The sequence below is a fragment of the Trypanosoma rangeli genome, assembly GCF_003719475.1.
Source record: "Trypanosoma rangeli strain AM80 chromosome Unknown Tra_15.4_contig_00237, whole genome shotgun sequence".
Taxonomy (NCBI): Eukaryota; Euglenozoa; class Kinetoplastea; order Trypanosomatida; family Trypanosomatidae; genus Trypanosoma; species Trypanosoma rangeli.
Window position 1 is genome coordinate 1 of NW_021705981.1, and position 15,387 is coordinate 15,387.

Genomic DNA, 15,387 nt, shown 5'->3' on the forward strand with positions numbered 1-15,387 from the left:
CTTGATGGTATTCTTCCGCCGATAAAAAACGTGCCGCCTTCTCCAACGAGGTGACAACCTGTACATCTCCAAAGGCCTTCACAAAGGCGGCACGAAGCGCCGGGTCCGCACCATTGAGCCTCGAAATGTACTCATTGGCCTCCTGCAACTGCTGCTCATTGTGGTAAAAAATGGCGCTGCGGTACTGTGTGCCGATGTCGCCCGCCTGCTGATTCATCGTCGTTGGGTTGTGAATGCGGAAAAAAAAGTCAAGCAGCTGCTGGTAGGTGACTTTGTCCGGATTGTAAATGAGGTGCAGCACCTCTGCATGCCCGGTGTCGCCCTTCTTGACCATCGGGTACGTAATCTCGTCAGCCTCAGTGCCTCCCATGTACCCCACTTGGTGCGAAATCAAGGCGTCCCCAAAGCGCTTGACGAAGAACCTTTCGGTCCCCCAAAAGCAGCCAGCGGCGAAGGTCGCGGGAAGACCAACAGTCATGACGTGTAGCGGCAAAAAGTATTTGGTAGTATAGCAAGACCGCACAAATAGCCTCGGCAAAACGGTTGTGCCAGCAGAAGAACGGGTTGGAAGAAGAGGGGAAAAGCGAGTAGTCGCAGGAGTAGCCAGAAGACAGCTGGAAAAAATGGGGTACTGATGAGCAAGAGAGAAATAAATAAAGAGGGTAATAGCAAACAAAATGGAAGTAACAAGAATAGTATCGAGACAACCACATATACGCACACATACCTCCACTTCACTTCGGTACATTTGAGGGGGTTACATATCCCTCATTCTTTCCCGCCCCGTTTCCCTTCTAATTGCCGTTGTTCGCTTTTCTATTTGCCTTTGTGGTTTTTGTTCCTTCCTCTGTGTTAGTTGCACATCTGTTCCACCCGTATTCACACATAGTTACCGAATCGTATCCAATTAAAAACATTCCCCTCCCTATTACCGCCTTTTACGAAGTCGTCGAAGAACCAAACGCGTGATACTTCCTACGGCGAGTGTAAAAAATGTCACGATTGCAACGCGCCGTAATATTCTCATGGGAGTTAGAGGTGGATTTCCCACAGCAATTTCGGGTTCCTTGGCGACCGCATACATGTATTCATTAAGCGCAACAATCTCAAATTTGTCAGGAGATTCTACGCTAGTTACAACAGGAGGCCATAGTAACTGGTGCTCTCGACAAAAGTGCTCCATCGTCTTACTCCCCTCACTCAAAGCCTCCGGGGATGTGGAAGCCTCCGCTTTCGTCATGACAACCACAAAAGGCAAGTTACAGCACCGCAATGGTGACGCCTTAGCGTCCAGATATGCACGCATAATGGGCGGTGTAGTTTCTTCAACACGACTCCCATCATAACAGAGAAGCACTACGTCCAGCTGTTTTTCCAGCATTTCATCGCCTAAGACCTTCATAAGGTGATCAATGGGTACGGTGGTATACACTATCGTCTGCAGTATGTCTCCTTCACCATGCCTTACAGGAAACGTCGTGGTTCGGACGTACATGCCCTGCGATGCATCCATTTCTTCGTCGTTGTAGACCTCCTCATCCAATGCAGTAAGTGTAAACATAAGACTTCTCCGCCCACATCCAGGGGATCCAACTACAAGAACCTGAATTGTGTTAGGTACAGCCTCATCCAATTCACGGTATGGGCGCGCATGCCGTAACAAAAACAAAATACTTGTATCCCCTTTATAACCCCAATATCTGGCATACTGCACAACCACACTCCTGTTTGTCAATGCCAAATACTTCCAGTATTCAATAAACTTATCCAGTGGGATTTGTCTCTTAAGAAACCCATGCACGTGTTTCCACGGGCAGCCGGGGGTGACGTCCCACATATTGTTAAGATCATGAAAACGACGAAGTTTGTACAAGTTTCTAAAAAATTGAATGGCGGTGTGTGAAAGGTATGTGTTGCTCTCTTTGCTTACACGTACCGCATGTATGTCTCTCCACGAATACGGCAGTCCATCAGGATAGATACCGGTTGCATTAAGTGTCGCCCACACCTGCTTAGCGTCGCCATTCCGTAAAAAGTCTTCCTGCAGCTTCATAAAGACGTCAGAACTTAACGCCATGATGGAGGCCTTCAGGGAACAACTAGCAAACCATTCACCAACGTCGGCTTTTGAGAAGCATGCGGAGGTCACGGAACGCTGCCACGCAAGTATCTCCTCCTCATTTAGTACCCCGTCTCCATCCTTGTCAAGAAGCCAAAAGGCGCGACGAAGGCACAATGAACCGTTGCGTGTAAACGTGTGTAATGCGGCATCCCAAATAACGTGTGGTGGGGAAAGGCCCATATCCAAAGCTACTGAACGCAAATTTTCCAGAGGGTGCACACCATAGTAAAAGTCACAACACTTTAGCATGTCCACCGCGCTCTCTGGGGCATCCTCCAGTGCGACGGTGGGTTTGCTAAGATAGCTTTCAACCTTTAACGGAGAGCTGGCACCCCTTGTGAGCACCACAAGGTGACACGTCGACAGTAGCCGACTGTCAACCTCAGAAACACCCGCTGAAGCAGTACAAGATATTTCGTAACGACGATTCCACGCAAAGTGTGTGTTCTCTACAGAGCCACCAAGCGCCGACTCCACTCGATGAAGGTCCGCCCCACACACCAAGACACGAATAGTCGCTAAGGACATCTTTGTAAAGGCCAGATATTTATTTATTTATTTATACTGCCTGTGTGCTCTACAGTCTCAACAAATGTTGAGCGGCTAAACATAAACATGAAAAGGCAGAATGAATAAAGGTGGAGATACACACAAGGAAGCCGGCACACATACACCCACCCACACGGTGGGAAAAGTACAAAGAGACACACGTGCATCAAGGCAAACAAAATAACATTAATAATAAAAGAAATAAAAAAACTGACAAAAGCAGTAAACACAGTACAACGTAATTCTTGTATTGTTGCTGTTGTGCTTAAGAAATCCTTGTGGCACCCTCTCTCTTCCCCCACCACATACACACATCATTGGGGGATGGTAACACATTTAGTCACACATTTCCTCGTTGCTTTGTCTCCTCCTGTTACGTGAGACGACACTTTTCTTGATGTCAATGTTGTCGTTTCCCCTCCTCCCCTTCGTGCCCCTATAAAACATATATATATATATAAATATATATATATATGCCCGCCATGCACCGTTCCAAGGGGAAAAGGAAAGAAACACACGCAAGCAAGTGAGAAGAATTATTTCTTATCCTTCGGTTCTTCCTCACCTTGAGACTCTTCTTCGTTCACAGGGAGGTTATCGTCTCCTGGTGGTTGAGAGGTTCCTTTATTTAGGCGTTCACCCTCCAGACGTCTTTCAAGTTCGTGCATAAAGGACCCTTCGTCAGAAGTGGCAACCGTGTTTCTTGCCTCTGCCCCTTTTCCCGTCTGTTGTGCATCCTCCAGCGACATCCGCATTGCGCGTGCAATCATTTCCTCTTCTGACAAGTTTTCCAGGTCTTCCGGCTCCTCATGCGGGGGAGAGGGCTCCTCATGCGTTGTTGCAGCGGCGGGGGCCGTATTTTGGGATGCCAGTGTCGCTGCCGCCGCCTGTCTTTGTTGCTCCTCCTCCAGCGACATGCGAATAGCCATGGCAAGGTCAGGATCGTTGGAGGGGTCCACGCCAAACCCTTGATACGCCTCGTGGGAATCGGTTGCGCCGCCAACACTGTCCGCGCCCAGTAAAATAGGGCTGGTCATCAATGCATCTGTGAGGTTCGCACCAACAGGGATATTAAGGAAGCGGGAGTTGCCATTCTTGCTCAACTTGTCTACAAACGCTGCAAGGCGCGAAACATTCTCCTCCACACAAATCCCCACAATATCAACAGCCACATCATCTTTGCGAAGCTTACGCGCCAGCTTGTCCAGCTCCTCGTCTGTTTCACTAAGTGGGGTGCCAATAAAGGCGACAATGCGCTTTTCCGCCCGTGGGTTTGTTCGGTGGCTCAATGCGAGCGAAGCAATCTGAAGCCCCTGCGAAAAGTGGCATTGTTTGCCCCGGATAGAAATATTTGCAAGGCTGCACATGACTCGCTCCACATCCAGCGTGAGGGTCTCAAAGACAGTGCACGCGTTGCCACCAAGTGTCAGGAATCCTACAGTGTTTTCTGCATTCATCTGGATCTTGGCGTTGGACAGGAGACTTGCCGCCTCCTGTACCCCAAGGAAACGCGTGGGAAATTGATCGCCATTGCGCATAAACTCCGTGGAGTCCAAGCACAAAAAGCAAGCCTCTGGCATGCGTCTTGCTGGCAATTCCTAAATAAAAATATATCACTGTCGCAGAATTAAATCTGAAACCAAAACAAAAAAAAAAAAAGTAACCCTCTCAAGTGCGTACGGCTTCCTCGTTCTTGTTGTTGTGTTGCTCTTATTACTTTTGTCCTTCTCGCTTCCCTCTAGCGCAAGTGTGCAAGCGCGGACGGGAGCGTGTTGTTGGGGTGCCGTGAGCGGCGCAAACAAGCAATAATTTATTGATATATATATTTATTTAAAGAAGACAAAACAGAAACAGTGTCATAGCTTGCCGAAGAGAAGGAAAAACGTGTGGGGAACTCAATGCCCTCAACAAACACATGCGCACCACAATATGTGAAACACAAACAAAACAAAAAACAGAGTGTCTGACTTAGTTCCCCCTCCTCACTGCCGCGTGCTAATCACCCAAGTTGAGCTAAGCCTATTTCATCATGCCTTCTGAAAGAACCAACGGCCCGCCACATTCCCTCTCGTTTGTCCCGTTGCCGCTCTTCTTTACGGGTCTGGCCTTGTTTTTGTTAGTGTCTCCGCCAACAACAGCTGGTAGGCGTCTAGCACCTCCTTCGCCTGCTGCTGCACTAAGAAGACGGCTGCCGACTTCCGCCACAAGAGGAGTTGGTCATGTGCCACGTTGACGGCTGTGTCCGTAGAAACAACCTTTCGCAGCCCAGCCTCCTTCGCGTCGTCAGAGCGGAGCTGATTCGACACATTTTCAACGTATTCCAAAGCACTCCTCAGGTCACCGGCAGTGTGCAGCTGCCGTCGGTCACGGAGGAGGAGGTCACGAAGCGCTCTTCGCTCCTTCTGCAAGGCGATGTCACCTTTGGTAAGTGTACTCACCCGTGCCTCGTTAGTAAGCTTTCGCACGCCACTGCAAATGACGTTAGGGCTCTTGCTTCCGTTCTCACTCTGAAATTCAAGATAACGCGCAACCGCAACCTCCATCGCCCGCTCAAGCTCCTCTATACAGAAGACAAAACTTGAGCTACACTCACCAATAGAACTTGGGCTGCTGATGTCTGCGGGAATCTGACTAACGCTGTCACACACCACTTGCACGAGAGGTTCTGCAATGAGTAGTTGACGAATTCTCTCAACCACACGCGGCATTCCTACGCGTTCTCCGTGTTCAAGAAGAAGTGCAAAGTTATGCACCTTGCTGCAGGCGACATCAAAAGCCACAAACTTCCGCATCTCCGTTGTCATGTACTGGTAATGATTTGTGAGACCCTTCAGGGCACCAAGTGCCTCTGGAAGGGCCTTCAAGAAAGAGTGCAGCGTCTTATTGGTTTGTACGTAGCGTGCCAGGCGATCGGTCCAGAGTGTGGCTACCGTTTCATGCATCAAAGCTACTTCCTGCCTTTTGCGCCGAAGATCGTCGGCGCCTTTCAGGCGTGCGTCATTCAACGAGCGGAGTTCCGTTAAAATGTCGGCGTACTCGTTGTTAAGCTGTGCTCGGCGCTTCTCCGCTCGGCGCCATCGCGAGACCGTCAGCGCGACGCCTGTCATCGTGAGGCCCCCAACGGCACAGGCAGCACCCAAAACACCACGTGCAGCCATTTGGATACAACGCGGCAGCAGAAGCAGCAAGAAGAAACGCACCACCTACGCTGCAGCAAAAGAAGCAATACAGGCAAACACAAACAGACAAAGAAACAAAAAAAGAAAGAAGGAATGAAAAAGAGGAAGGATGGGCAAAATAATAATAAAAAACAACAACAACAACGGCAAAATGAATCGCTGCAAAAAAGAGAAAAACAAAATAAAATCATCATGTACGTAAAATACAACATTAACAAAATGATGGCAACACACACGCAAACACGCAAATTCTCCCTATGTCGTTGTGTGCAACGCACTTGCTCTTCAGCTTCTTTCCAAGGCGACCACACACACACAGAGAGAGAGAGAGAGAAACATAAAAACATACAAAATTAGCCTCATCTTCTACAGCTTGGCAAGAGGCAGCACAGCTGAAAGACGATACAGGTCGCGAACAGAATGTTCCAATGTGTCAGCATACAGCTCACACACACGTCTTCCCCCCTCCTCCACAGCGGCCTCTTTTAGTTTGTTTTTCCATGCACCCTTCAATGGGCGTCCGCAGTTTTTGAATACTGAAAAGGAAAACGTCAGGTGATCGGGAAAAAGCGAGTACCCAATTCCAATGCCATCAGGATGTGTCGCTGTGAAGCAAAAAGCTAAAATGCCACTGCCCGATATGTTGGAAGTTGAAAGATAATTGTATGAGAGCTCTCGAAGCGCAGATGATTCAAAAAACAGAGCCTCAACAGTGGCGGAGGCCTTGGCAAAAGGATGCGTGCACGGTGATGAGGCTTCAGATGTTAACCGTTCTCTTGCCTCGTCGTGTAGACGCCGCAGGAGCGTCACAGCCCGATGGAACCCATTTCCTGCACGACACACCGTAATGCGTCGGTAATGTTCTTGGCTCGCCTTTTGCAACGCTGCCGCAACCGCCGCGTTAAATGTCTTTTTATTGCGTGCACAAGTCACTGCATCTGCTACTGCCTGGGTTGCATGTGTTACTGTGCGCAGGGTTTCCGTGCGTCCATGGTGATACTTTTTCATTAGCAGGGCACAATACGTTGACCGTTGGTCCCCAAAGACCCGTTGCTGGGCAAGATGAAATGCGGCATGCACAAAGGCATCCGGACTCACGCGACAGAACCGCTTAACTTCACTCGTTCCAATTGAACAAACATGCCGCACAGTCAGTTCGGTTTCGTTCACGCGCCGATGATGGGCCTGGCGGCACTCCATGATCGCTTTAAGGATGTCTTTGGATAATGGACCAAAGTGAACAGGCTTCACGTGTGCAGCATGGTCTGGTAACACGTTCATCCATGTAGTTTGATTCAGGGCAAAGTCCTGCTTACAAAATGATTGTGAGTAATGAGCGATCATGCCGCAAACCAGCAACATGGTGCTACCATCACCCCACGAATGCTCAATATTGCAGCTGGCACCACCTGCGGGATCCACAATGTATGCCACATTGATATCGGGGTAACGATTCTCAGGGTATTTTCCGCCATGTAAAGGCAAAGCAAGATCCACCTCTTCATCAATGCAGATTGCAAAGCTGCAGGACGTAATAGCATCCAAGGCAGCCTTTGAAGTCTGATCCTTCCATAACTGCTCAAAAATACGCGCCCACGTTCCACGGCACCCGCTTGACAGCACCAAAGGACTTTCTCTTTGCCGAGATATAGTGGACGTTTCGCGAAGTAACGCGTCAATGAGACGCGCATTTGCGACCACTTCCTCTAACCACCGTGCACCCAAATCACTTACCCTGGCCTGGTTGTCGAGGCGGATCCAATCCAACACAAACGGGTGTCCCTTACGCAGTATTAGCACCTTGTTGGTACGAGACCAACGCAACCCATCCACGCCCAAGTGAGGAACACGCACAGTGCTAAGTAGTCGCGTAAATTGGTCGCGGCACAGTTTCAAATCCACACGGCAGGTCTCTGGAAGACGTTTTTGCCCTTCTGGTGTAAAAAAAAGTGGTTGCTGAACAAGGTGGCGTACGTGAAATGATGCCGCCCCAATAATCGCCGCCCGGAAAGCCGGTAACGATATGTTGAGCTGCTGACAAGGCTGCTCCAGCGATGGCGCATCAAGATATAGCGTGTAATTCCATCCAAAGGGCAGTGGATCCCGGTTGCAGAGATACAACGAATTCCACAAAGGCGCGATATGCGAGGTTCGCAGCGAGGTGTTACACACCCGCTTGTACTTCCTTGCAAGGGACTCCAAAAAGCGAAAATATTCCAGAATACTGCGCCACTCGGGAGAAACTTCACCGTCACTTTCCGAAAGACCCCGTATTACCCGCCGAGCAAATTCCATGTTGGCTTCCTTTCCAGCAACCCCATCCAGCGGCTCCACAAACTCGATGTACCGCTTCATCAACGTCGCAATGTCGGGGAGTGGCAGCTCGGCAGGGTGTGAAACGACGTCACCACGCAACTCCATTCCTCCAACAAGCACCGAGGCACCAGAATTGACGCACGCACACCAAGGTGGCAACAGACCAACTCTTCGGAAGAGAGCAGTGTTAACCAACAAACAAAGAAACCACAATAAACCAGAGAGAAGAAATATCCCAAAACAAAAAAACAACAACAACAACAACAATAACAACAAGACAGCACATCTATCAAGGCAAGTCTCCCTCTACGCTGGGACAGAGTGAAGAGAGGGAAGAATAAGCGAACCATCAAGCAAATAAACAAAATGAAAAGTCTACGAGAAGAGCATCAGGAAGGCAAGCATGAGGGCAAACAGACCGATAGCCTCCGTCAGGGCAAATCCAAGAATGGCGTAGTTGAACAGCATCTTCGTCAAGTTCGGCTGACGCGCGCAGGCGACAAGCAGGTTGCCAAAGATGGTACCAATGCCGAGGCCAACACCTGCGAGCGCAATGGCGGCAAGGCCAGTGCCTACGTAGTGCAGACCCTGCACAGAAATAGCGACAGTGGAGGCAGAGCGAAGAGCCAGCGCTGTGGGTGCAGTCGCCAGGTGCCGATGGACGGGCCTAAGTGCAATACGTCGTAGCATCTCTCTATGCTGCTCTCGTCGTGGTTGTTGTGGTTGCTTGAATGTATTCCTGGTACTAGTATTATTCCCCCCCCACCCCACCCCTCACAAATGTTGTTGTAGTCTGCGTATTCGCTTCTCGGCTTCGCGTTACCGTCGATCCTCCCGTGCAACTAGATTGGGAGCATAGAAAAACAGCAGGAAATCACACAGATGGGCGAAACAAAAACAGACACGCACACATACACACACACTTGATGCACTTAAAGAAACTTACCGAATATCCTTCTGGAATTTACTCACACCAACGAGTGCTTTAAATCCGGCAACTCCATTATTTCCTTATCCTTCCGGTTTCTTGCTTTTTGGTGCCATTTTCACTATGGGCGTAGCCTGGACCTGCGTCTTGGCGCGGAGTTCCGTGGCAATGGCCTGTGACCGCTTCTTCTGCGCGCGCCGCGCCTCCACTGCCTCCTTCACTGATGTGGCATGACTCTTTGCCCCCTGTGCCCGCATCTTTGCTTCCTGCCGGCCTTGATTCACACGGGTCTTGTCCCCACCCCTCGTAATCTTCGCGGAACGTCCCATGTGTAAGTATCCCTTCAGCCTATCCATGAATGTGTGGCAGTGTCAGGGGAAACAAAGCAAAAAAGGCATTAATAATAATAATGCTGGAAATAAAAATAACACACACATACACATAAAAGAGCTTAACTGTTATGTAGTGGAAAAGGCATCGTTACTGATAAGCAATCTGACAAAAGCATCCGTTTTTTTTTTTTTGTTGTGTGTGTGATGACTTCGTCCTCAGTTTATGTTACTTTCACCACGACGTATCGCCCGCTTGGCTTCTTGCTCCTTCCGTTTCTCCTCAAGCCGCAGCTCACGCTGGTAGTCAGCCCACTGAGACTCCTGCAGAAAGCGCATCTCCTCCACGTAACTGTTGCCGTGCCGCTGTTGCCTAAAAGTTTCAATGGAGACACCCTCCGCCCTCAACTCTTCCGACAGGTGTTGCTCCCAGCTCCGTAGCGACTTCGCAATAATGCCCGACGTTGCGGTGTTTCCTCGGGTCACCGACGGATCATCAGCTGTGCGGCCACGTTTAACCGCCTCCGCGGAGGCCCCAAAAGCAGCTGTGCACGCGGGCCGATCACACTTTCGTCGACGAACGACGATGCTGCCACGCTCCAACGCAGCACACTCACGGTGCGTCAAGGCACTACCTCTCATCGTTTGCGCCGCGGCCTCCTCCAGTGGAAGCTTGAAGCTCCGATAAAAAGTCGGGTTCGCAGCTGAAAGCGCCTCGTCAAAGTTTTCCAAACGCGCAGAATTATCGCAAGAGCCTAGAACAGCAAGAAGCCGCGAGAATAAAAGTGAGTTGGAGAAGGTGGATAGAATGACACTGTCATCTGCGTCCAGCACACCCTTGCGGGTGGTGAATGGCTCCACATACTTTCCATCGTCAACGGGGTTGGTGTCTCCCACGTTGCGCTGCGAGAGCAACCGTCGGAGGCGCTGGTGACGCTCCATTCGTTTCATCGCCAACGCGTCGCAGCTGCCCTTTTCGGGGCTTGCACGCGGATGACTCGAGGGGGACAAAGAAGAACCGCTTGATGAGACCGACGCACTGCAGCTGGAGGACGAGTCCTCGGACTCGTTGCCACTCCCACTAAATGAGTTTTTGTCTTCGTCCTCGTGTGAGGCGGAGAGAGAGCGCAAGTGCGCCATGTCCTCCTGCAGTGACTGCTACAAGGCAACAAACACACAAAAAGAAAAAAATAATAATAAGCAATGCGACTGATTGTTACTAAAGAGATCACCCAATGCATGTATGTATATATGCTGCGCACACACCAAAATACTAAAAATAAAGTTAATGGCGCCACAGAGAGACACTGAAAGCCGCCATCTTCTCGTCTAGTGAAGTGGAGTCTGTAGGATGCCTAGGCATCTGCATCTACTCCTAATCGTTGCTTCTCTGCCGCAGTAAAGTACACCGCCAGAATACCTGAAACAAAGCGTTGAAGTTCCTCTAACATATTTGTAGCTACAGAACCCAAATTATGCCTCCCAACATGTGCACCAACGCTGCCAGAAAGGTGGCGCTGTGTGGGGAATGAAGTCTCTCGCGCGTTACTCGTCAGAGCATCTATAACTTGGCGCGCCTTCACGATGCGTTTCAGTAGAATTCCCATTTTCTGAACCAAGTCGCGGCGTGTCTGCAAAATAAACTCAAACGCATTTCGAAGTTGCTTTAGGTAACCGTCCTCCCCCGCGCCAAATGCTCCCATCCCGACCATGTCGGGTAGTTCAACGGTGATATTCATGTTTCGTAGAACGTTCTTGAATTCATCGACATCTGTCGGTAGTATTCTTCCTGCGTCACCAACTTCTAAAGCTCCCATAGCCGCCTGTTGTTGCTGCTGAGATGGACGCTGCGCAGTTGTAGCATTGAGAGTGGCACCGTTGCTCCCAGCCGGGCAAGCCCCAACGCTACCACCCCCGATACCCGTGTTGCCAACTCCAACAACAGCTTGCTTTGCATCGGTGGCGGAAGTTGGCGACAATGAAGGATTCACTTTTGCCCAACCTGTTCCCATGGCAAGGGTGGCACCTCCTGAGGTTCCTCCAGCCTCAGCTCGAGTGTCTGCCGCATTCATGCTGTTCAGTGAATTAAGAAGAACCGGCAAGCTCTTTTTGAAGCTAACAATATCGTCGTCCGACGCGGCTCCCTCCCTCTGAGCCAGGCTTAAAATCTGGTCAAGGAGGGGGCTGAAGCGAGATCCCACCTCTGGATGCTGAAGGTATGCAAGCAGTTGCTCATACGCCTGTGGATCACGATCGCGTAGGGCCTGAATAAACTGTACAAAGGGTCCATTACGTTCACATAGCAACGATTTTGTGTGCTCGTCGCACTCCATCTCAAACCGTTCGGGATTGCGCACCATCGTGAGATTAAGCAGCGCAGCCAGATGGAGATCCGTGACACTTTCTGCAACCCTTCGACGAAGGGCATTCATAAGTGCCGTCATGTCACGTTCCTCCTCCTCTTTGCGCCGGATAGTGTACTCCATGGAGACAAGCATGCCTCCCAAAACCTTACAACGCTTTCGCAATTCCTCCAATTCCTGCCGCACGGCACCCTCCGCGTTGGCGAGGAGTTTTTCATGCAGTTCCCGGTCTGTAGACCTTGACGACGTAAGTTGTCCCACCGCCGCGTGCAGACGCGCATTTTCGGCCTTCAACTGCGCCACCTCACCCTCGCGATCACGAAGCCGAATCTCCAGGTGTGAATTCTCAGTGCGAACAGACAACAACCGCTGCTCAACGCTCGCCTTTTCCGCAATCTTGGCAGAGAGCTGCGCCTTAGTCTGAGAGGCGTCGTGCAAGGCAGTGTGGTAGTCCGCGCGAAGCATGTTGGTCTCCCGCTGCGCTGCATCGGCGCGAGCGTTACTGTCCGTGACAGTTTTCTGAAATCTGTTCACGTCCTCTTCAAGCTCCTTTACGCGAGCTGCACGCGACGCGATCTCTGCGTCCTTTTCCTTGAGTACGTGTTCAAACGAAATCAACCGAAGACGCATTTCATGTGCCTCATCCTTCGTCTGTCGCAACTCCTCCTTTACATCTGCCACCCGACTAAGGGATTCCGCCACACGAGTGGTTAACTGTGCGTTCTCTATCGTCAACGCCCCCCTGGCGTCATGCACCATGGCCGCCTGATCGCATGGACGGATGATAGGTGGTGACTGACATGGCAAATAATATCCCGCCACATCCCACACATGAACCACACCATCATTCCCAATTGTCCAGATGCGTGCCGTCTCTGCGGCGTACACGCGTGAGGCGTAATGAATAAAGGCGTCGTGTGCCAGCTTCGCACGGCTAAGTTCTTCGCGTGTTTTGGCGGCAAACACAACAATGGCCCTGTCGTAGGATGTTACTAATACTTTTCCACTAACCGCTAGCATGGACGTAACAGCACCGTCACCAACTGAAAGTCGCCCAGTAAAGCCCATAGATGCCGCAAGGGCGTACACGCTAACAGTGCCGTTGCGTCGTCCCACCCACAGCGTTTCTGTGCTCGTCTCAGCGAGAAGACTTGTGACGGCAACAGCGTCTTGTGTGTGCTCGTACACCGCCTCCCCGCTACGGGGGTCCCATAACTGCACAACGCCACTGCGATCGCCGCTAACAATGAATCCCGCGGCAACTGTCACTGCTGTCACAGGCGCAAGGGCGACAAAAACTGTCACCTGCCTCTTTGTAAACGGGTTCCACTGCACGATGCGACCAGTTTCCGAGCCTCCTAGCACCGAAAAGCCGTCAAAGAAAAGTGACAAAATTGGAGCCGTCGCCTCCACACCTAAAACTGTCATAGACTGCTTCCACCGCCGCCCAGATGCATCAAAGACATGAACCACCCCAGTGATCGTGCCCGCCCAAACCTCACCATGCACAAGTGCCATGGACTTGAAATGTACACGCTGGTCGCTTTCACCAACAGCAACACGCTCCAGTATGCTCCCTCGCTGGGCGTCGCACACCGCAATGCCGCCCTTCAACTCTGCCACCCAAACGGCATCACCAGCAACACAGCAGCAACGCGCCCCACACTTGAAGCTTTCCACTGGACTCATGTCGGACGCATGTTTTACGATCGTCCCTCTAGTTGCACTAAGTGTCATATTCCCTCGCAGGTTTTCTACTTATCTATAAATTATCCAGCGACAAGAACTATTTTTTTTCCCCCTTTTTGTTTTCCTCTCTACCGCAGGAAGCAAAAAAAAAAAAACACTGTCAATGACACCTAACAACAACAAAACGAAAGAAACACTGTGGGGAACGTAAATGCGGAACAGTAAGATAAAAAGGAAAAGAAAAAGGAAGAAACAGTTTGGGTGTCTTTCGTCGAACTCCTCCATGGCAGGGCACATTATGTAAAATTTATTACCCACCTTCGATGGCTCTCCATATTGTTCCCTGTTTGCTCCCTTGTACACACAGACGATAGCGTAATACAGGCATCAAAGGCGAGTCACGCTCGCCATCACACCCGTACCACCGAGCCGCACCCCGGGTGAACTTGAATAACTGGGTAGTGGTAATATTTCTTCATCGCACTGTCATACTGCGGTATCATGCGCAAGCGACCCGTCACGAGGAACCGTTCGCCCTCCTTCAATTCCTTTTTTAGCTGCTCACAGAAGGAGCTATCAAAAACTCTTACTGTGTGAAAGTCCTTATCCGGGTCTCCAGGAGAAGGACCCTCGAAGTCTGTGATCAATGTAAATTGTACAACCTTCTCTTCAAATACGTAGCCCTCCTGAATGTTCTGCACAGGGCCCAACACAACGCAATGGTTGACGCAGCGCCAGTGAGCCGCCACATCTCCTTCTTCTGGTGCGTTGGGGGCGACGTCAAGGTGGTACTGTGGTGCCTGAGGAAGAACAGACTCCTGGCTATGAACGTAGTGAGTACCCGTCATGGACCTTGCTGCGTCATCGGTGTTACCCCCAAAAATGGTGGTCGCCGCCCCCGCGATGGTAGTGCTGTGACTTGCCGCCCGCGTACTAGCCGTGCTTGTAGAGGTCGTTGGCATTTCCATGTTATGCTTGGCTTGGTAATGGTGCTGCAGAGCTGCTTCTAGACGGAACGTTTTCTGGCAAATGGTGCAGACAAAAAGTTTCTTTTCAGCATCCTCATCTGTCACGAAGCTTTCTGTCTCGTTACCGTTTGCCCCGGTAGGGATTGTAGCTCCCGGTCCTGGCGGCGATTTCAGAGGCACAGCCGATGCAACTCCAAGAGGAGTTGCAAACGGTGCGGCGCCCCCAAGAGGCGAATACTCCATGCCGGGAAATCCCGTTGGTAGCTGCGTGGTGGGCCAGACGGCTCCGGTTGACGCCATCGAGGCAGCAGGGGTGACATCTCTGGTCTGTGAAGACTTGCTTTTTACCTCGTCTGGCTTAACCTCCTCAAGTTTGCCCGCCCTGAGCACCATCGCCTTCGCGTGCCCAGCGTGTTTCGTCATGATGTGATGGTTCAAGGCGTTAAGCAGCCGAAACGACTTCCCACACTGGCCGCATTGATATGCGGGAGTCTCCATCTTTGGAGCGTGCAGCGATGATGTTCCTCCGTAGCAGCGAGCTGACAGACTAAGCAGCGGCAAGTAGAATTGTCCACCCCGCGAGAGTCCCGCTCGACGGACACACCGTGACAGATGCAATGGAATTCTCTGCATTTAACTTCTACACCTCGTTGCGCCTCTTTGGTCAATTTTTTTTCTTTTTTGCACTTTCCAGCCACCGTCGCTGAAGAACAACAACAAAAAGCATACATATATATATATATATATATATGGCCGACAACCCACACACCACAAACATACATAAAAGCAGCAGCAACAACAACAAGCAGACACACGCACCGGGAAAAAAATACATGGAGTCGCACTGTGTCTACGGACAATTTATTACTCGTGCCTTGTCTTAGTTTTATTTCACTCTTCTATCAACCCCTCGCCCGTCCCCCACCAACTCCATCGGTCTCACT

At 50.7% G+C, this 15,387-nt stretch overlaps 9 protein-coding genes across 9 annotated transcripts, besides 8 other annotated features; all 9 read right to left on the minus strand.

The window, feature by feature from the left end:
• Nucleotides 1-478, minus strand: TraAM80_06476 (peptide methionine sulfoxide reductase; the record flags this gene model as incomplete). Its single annotated transcript, XM_029383318.1, has 1 exon — nt 1-478. A coding segment is annotated over one exon (478 nt), but the record flags the coding sequence as incomplete, so codon positions are not given.
• A 450-nt stretch (nt 479-928) lies between these two features.
• TraAM80_06477 (Ras like protein family, member T1) lies at nt 929-2,650 on the minus strand (the record flags this gene model as incomplete). Its single annotated transcript, XM_029383319.1, has 1 exon — nt 929-2,650. The coding sequence occupies one exon, from the start codon at nt 2,648-2,650 to the stop codon at nt 929-931; it is 1,722 nt and encodes a 573-aa protein (XP_029236825.1).
• Nucleotides 2,651-3,116: 466 nt separating this feature from the next.
• Nucleotides 3,117-3,146: a microsatellite.
• Nucleotides 3,147-3,207: 61 nt separating this feature from the next.
• Nucleotides 3,208-4,251, minus strand: TraAM80_06478 (proteasome regulatory non-ATPase subunit; the record flags this gene model as incomplete). The annotated part of the gene is made up of 1 exon (XM_029383320.1): nt 3,208-4,251. The coding sequence occupies one exon, from the start codon at nt 4,249-4,251 to the stop codon at nt 3,208-3,210; it is 1,044 nt and encodes a 347-aa protein (XP_029236826.1).
• A 228-nt stretch (nt 4,252-4,479) lies between these two features.
• Nucleotides 4,480-4,504: a microsatellite.
• Nucleotides 4,505-4,764: 260 nt separating this feature from the next.
• Nucleotides 4,765-5,829, minus strand: TraAM80_06479 (uncharacterized protein; the record flags this gene model as incomplete). Its single annotated transcript, XM_029383321.1, has 1 exon — nt 4,765-5,829. One exon carries the CDS (start codon nt 5,827-5,829, stop codon nt 4,765-4,767), a length of 1,065 nt encoding a protein of 354 aa, XP_029236827.1.
• A 58-nt stretch (nt 5,830-5,887) lies between these two features.
• Nucleotides 5,888-5,958: a sequence feature (A-rich).
• A 209-nt stretch (nt 5,959-6,167) lies between these two features.
• Nucleotides 6,168-6,184: a microsatellite.
• A 32-nt stretch (nt 6,185-6,216) lies between these two features.
• On the minus strand, nt 6,217-8,271 carry TraAM80_06480 (putative carnitine O-palmitoyltransferase; the record flags this gene model as incomplete). The annotated part of the gene is made up of 1 exon (XM_029383322.1): nt 6,217-8,271. The coding sequence occupies one exon, from the start codon at nt 8,269-8,271 to the stop codon at nt 6,217-6,219; it is 2,055 nt and encodes a 684-aa protein (XP_029236828.1).
• Nucleotides 8,272-8,402: 131 nt separating this feature from the next.
• Nucleotides 8,403-8,442: a microsatellite.
• Nucleotides 8,443-8,541: 99 nt separating this feature from the next.
• Nucleotides 8,542-8,856, minus strand: TraAM80_06481 (ATPase subunit 9; the record flags this gene model as incomplete). Its single annotated transcript, XM_029383323.1, has 1 exon — nt 8,542-8,856. The coding sequence occupies one exon, from the start codon at nt 8,854-8,856 to the stop codon at nt 8,542-8,544; it is 315 nt and encodes a 104-aa protein (XP_029236829.1).
• A 201-nt stretch (nt 8,857-9,057) lies between these two features.
• Nucleotides 9,058-9,089: a microsatellite.
• Nucleotides 9,090-9,642: 553 nt separating this feature from the next.
• Nucleotides 9,643-10,563, minus strand: TraAM80_06482 (uncharacterized protein; the record flags this gene model as incomplete). The annotated part of the gene is made up of 1 exon (XM_029383324.1): nt 9,643-10,563. One exon carries the CDS (start codon nt 10,561-10,563, stop codon nt 9,643-9,645), a length of 921 nt encoding a protein of 306 aa, XP_029236830.1.
• Nucleotides 10,564-10,778: 215 nt separating this feature from the next.
• TraAM80_06483 (uncharacterized protein) lies at nt 10,779-13,523 on the minus strand (the record flags this gene model as incomplete). Its single annotated transcript, XM_029383325.1, has 1 exon — nt 10,779-13,523. One exon carries the CDS (start codon nt 13,521-13,523, stop codon nt 10,779-10,781), a length of 2,745 nt encoding a protein of 914 aa, XP_029236831.1.
• A 169-nt stretch (nt 13,524-13,692) lies between these two features.
• Nucleotides 13,693-13,724: a sequence feature (A-rich).
• A 161-nt stretch (nt 13,725-13,885) lies between these two features.
• TraAM80_06484 (putative RNA-editing complex protein) lies at nt 13,886-15,076 on the minus strand (the record flags this gene model as incomplete). Its single annotated transcript, XM_029383326.1, has 1 exon — nt 13,886-15,076. The coding sequence occupies one exon, from the start codon at nt 15,074-15,076 to the stop codon at nt 13,886-13,888; it is 1,191 nt and encodes a 396-aa protein (XP_029236832.1).
• A 92-nt stretch (nt 15,077-15,168) lies between these two features.
• Nucleotides 15,169-15,194: a microsatellite.
• Nucleotides 15,195-15,387: the final 193 nt, after the last annotated feature.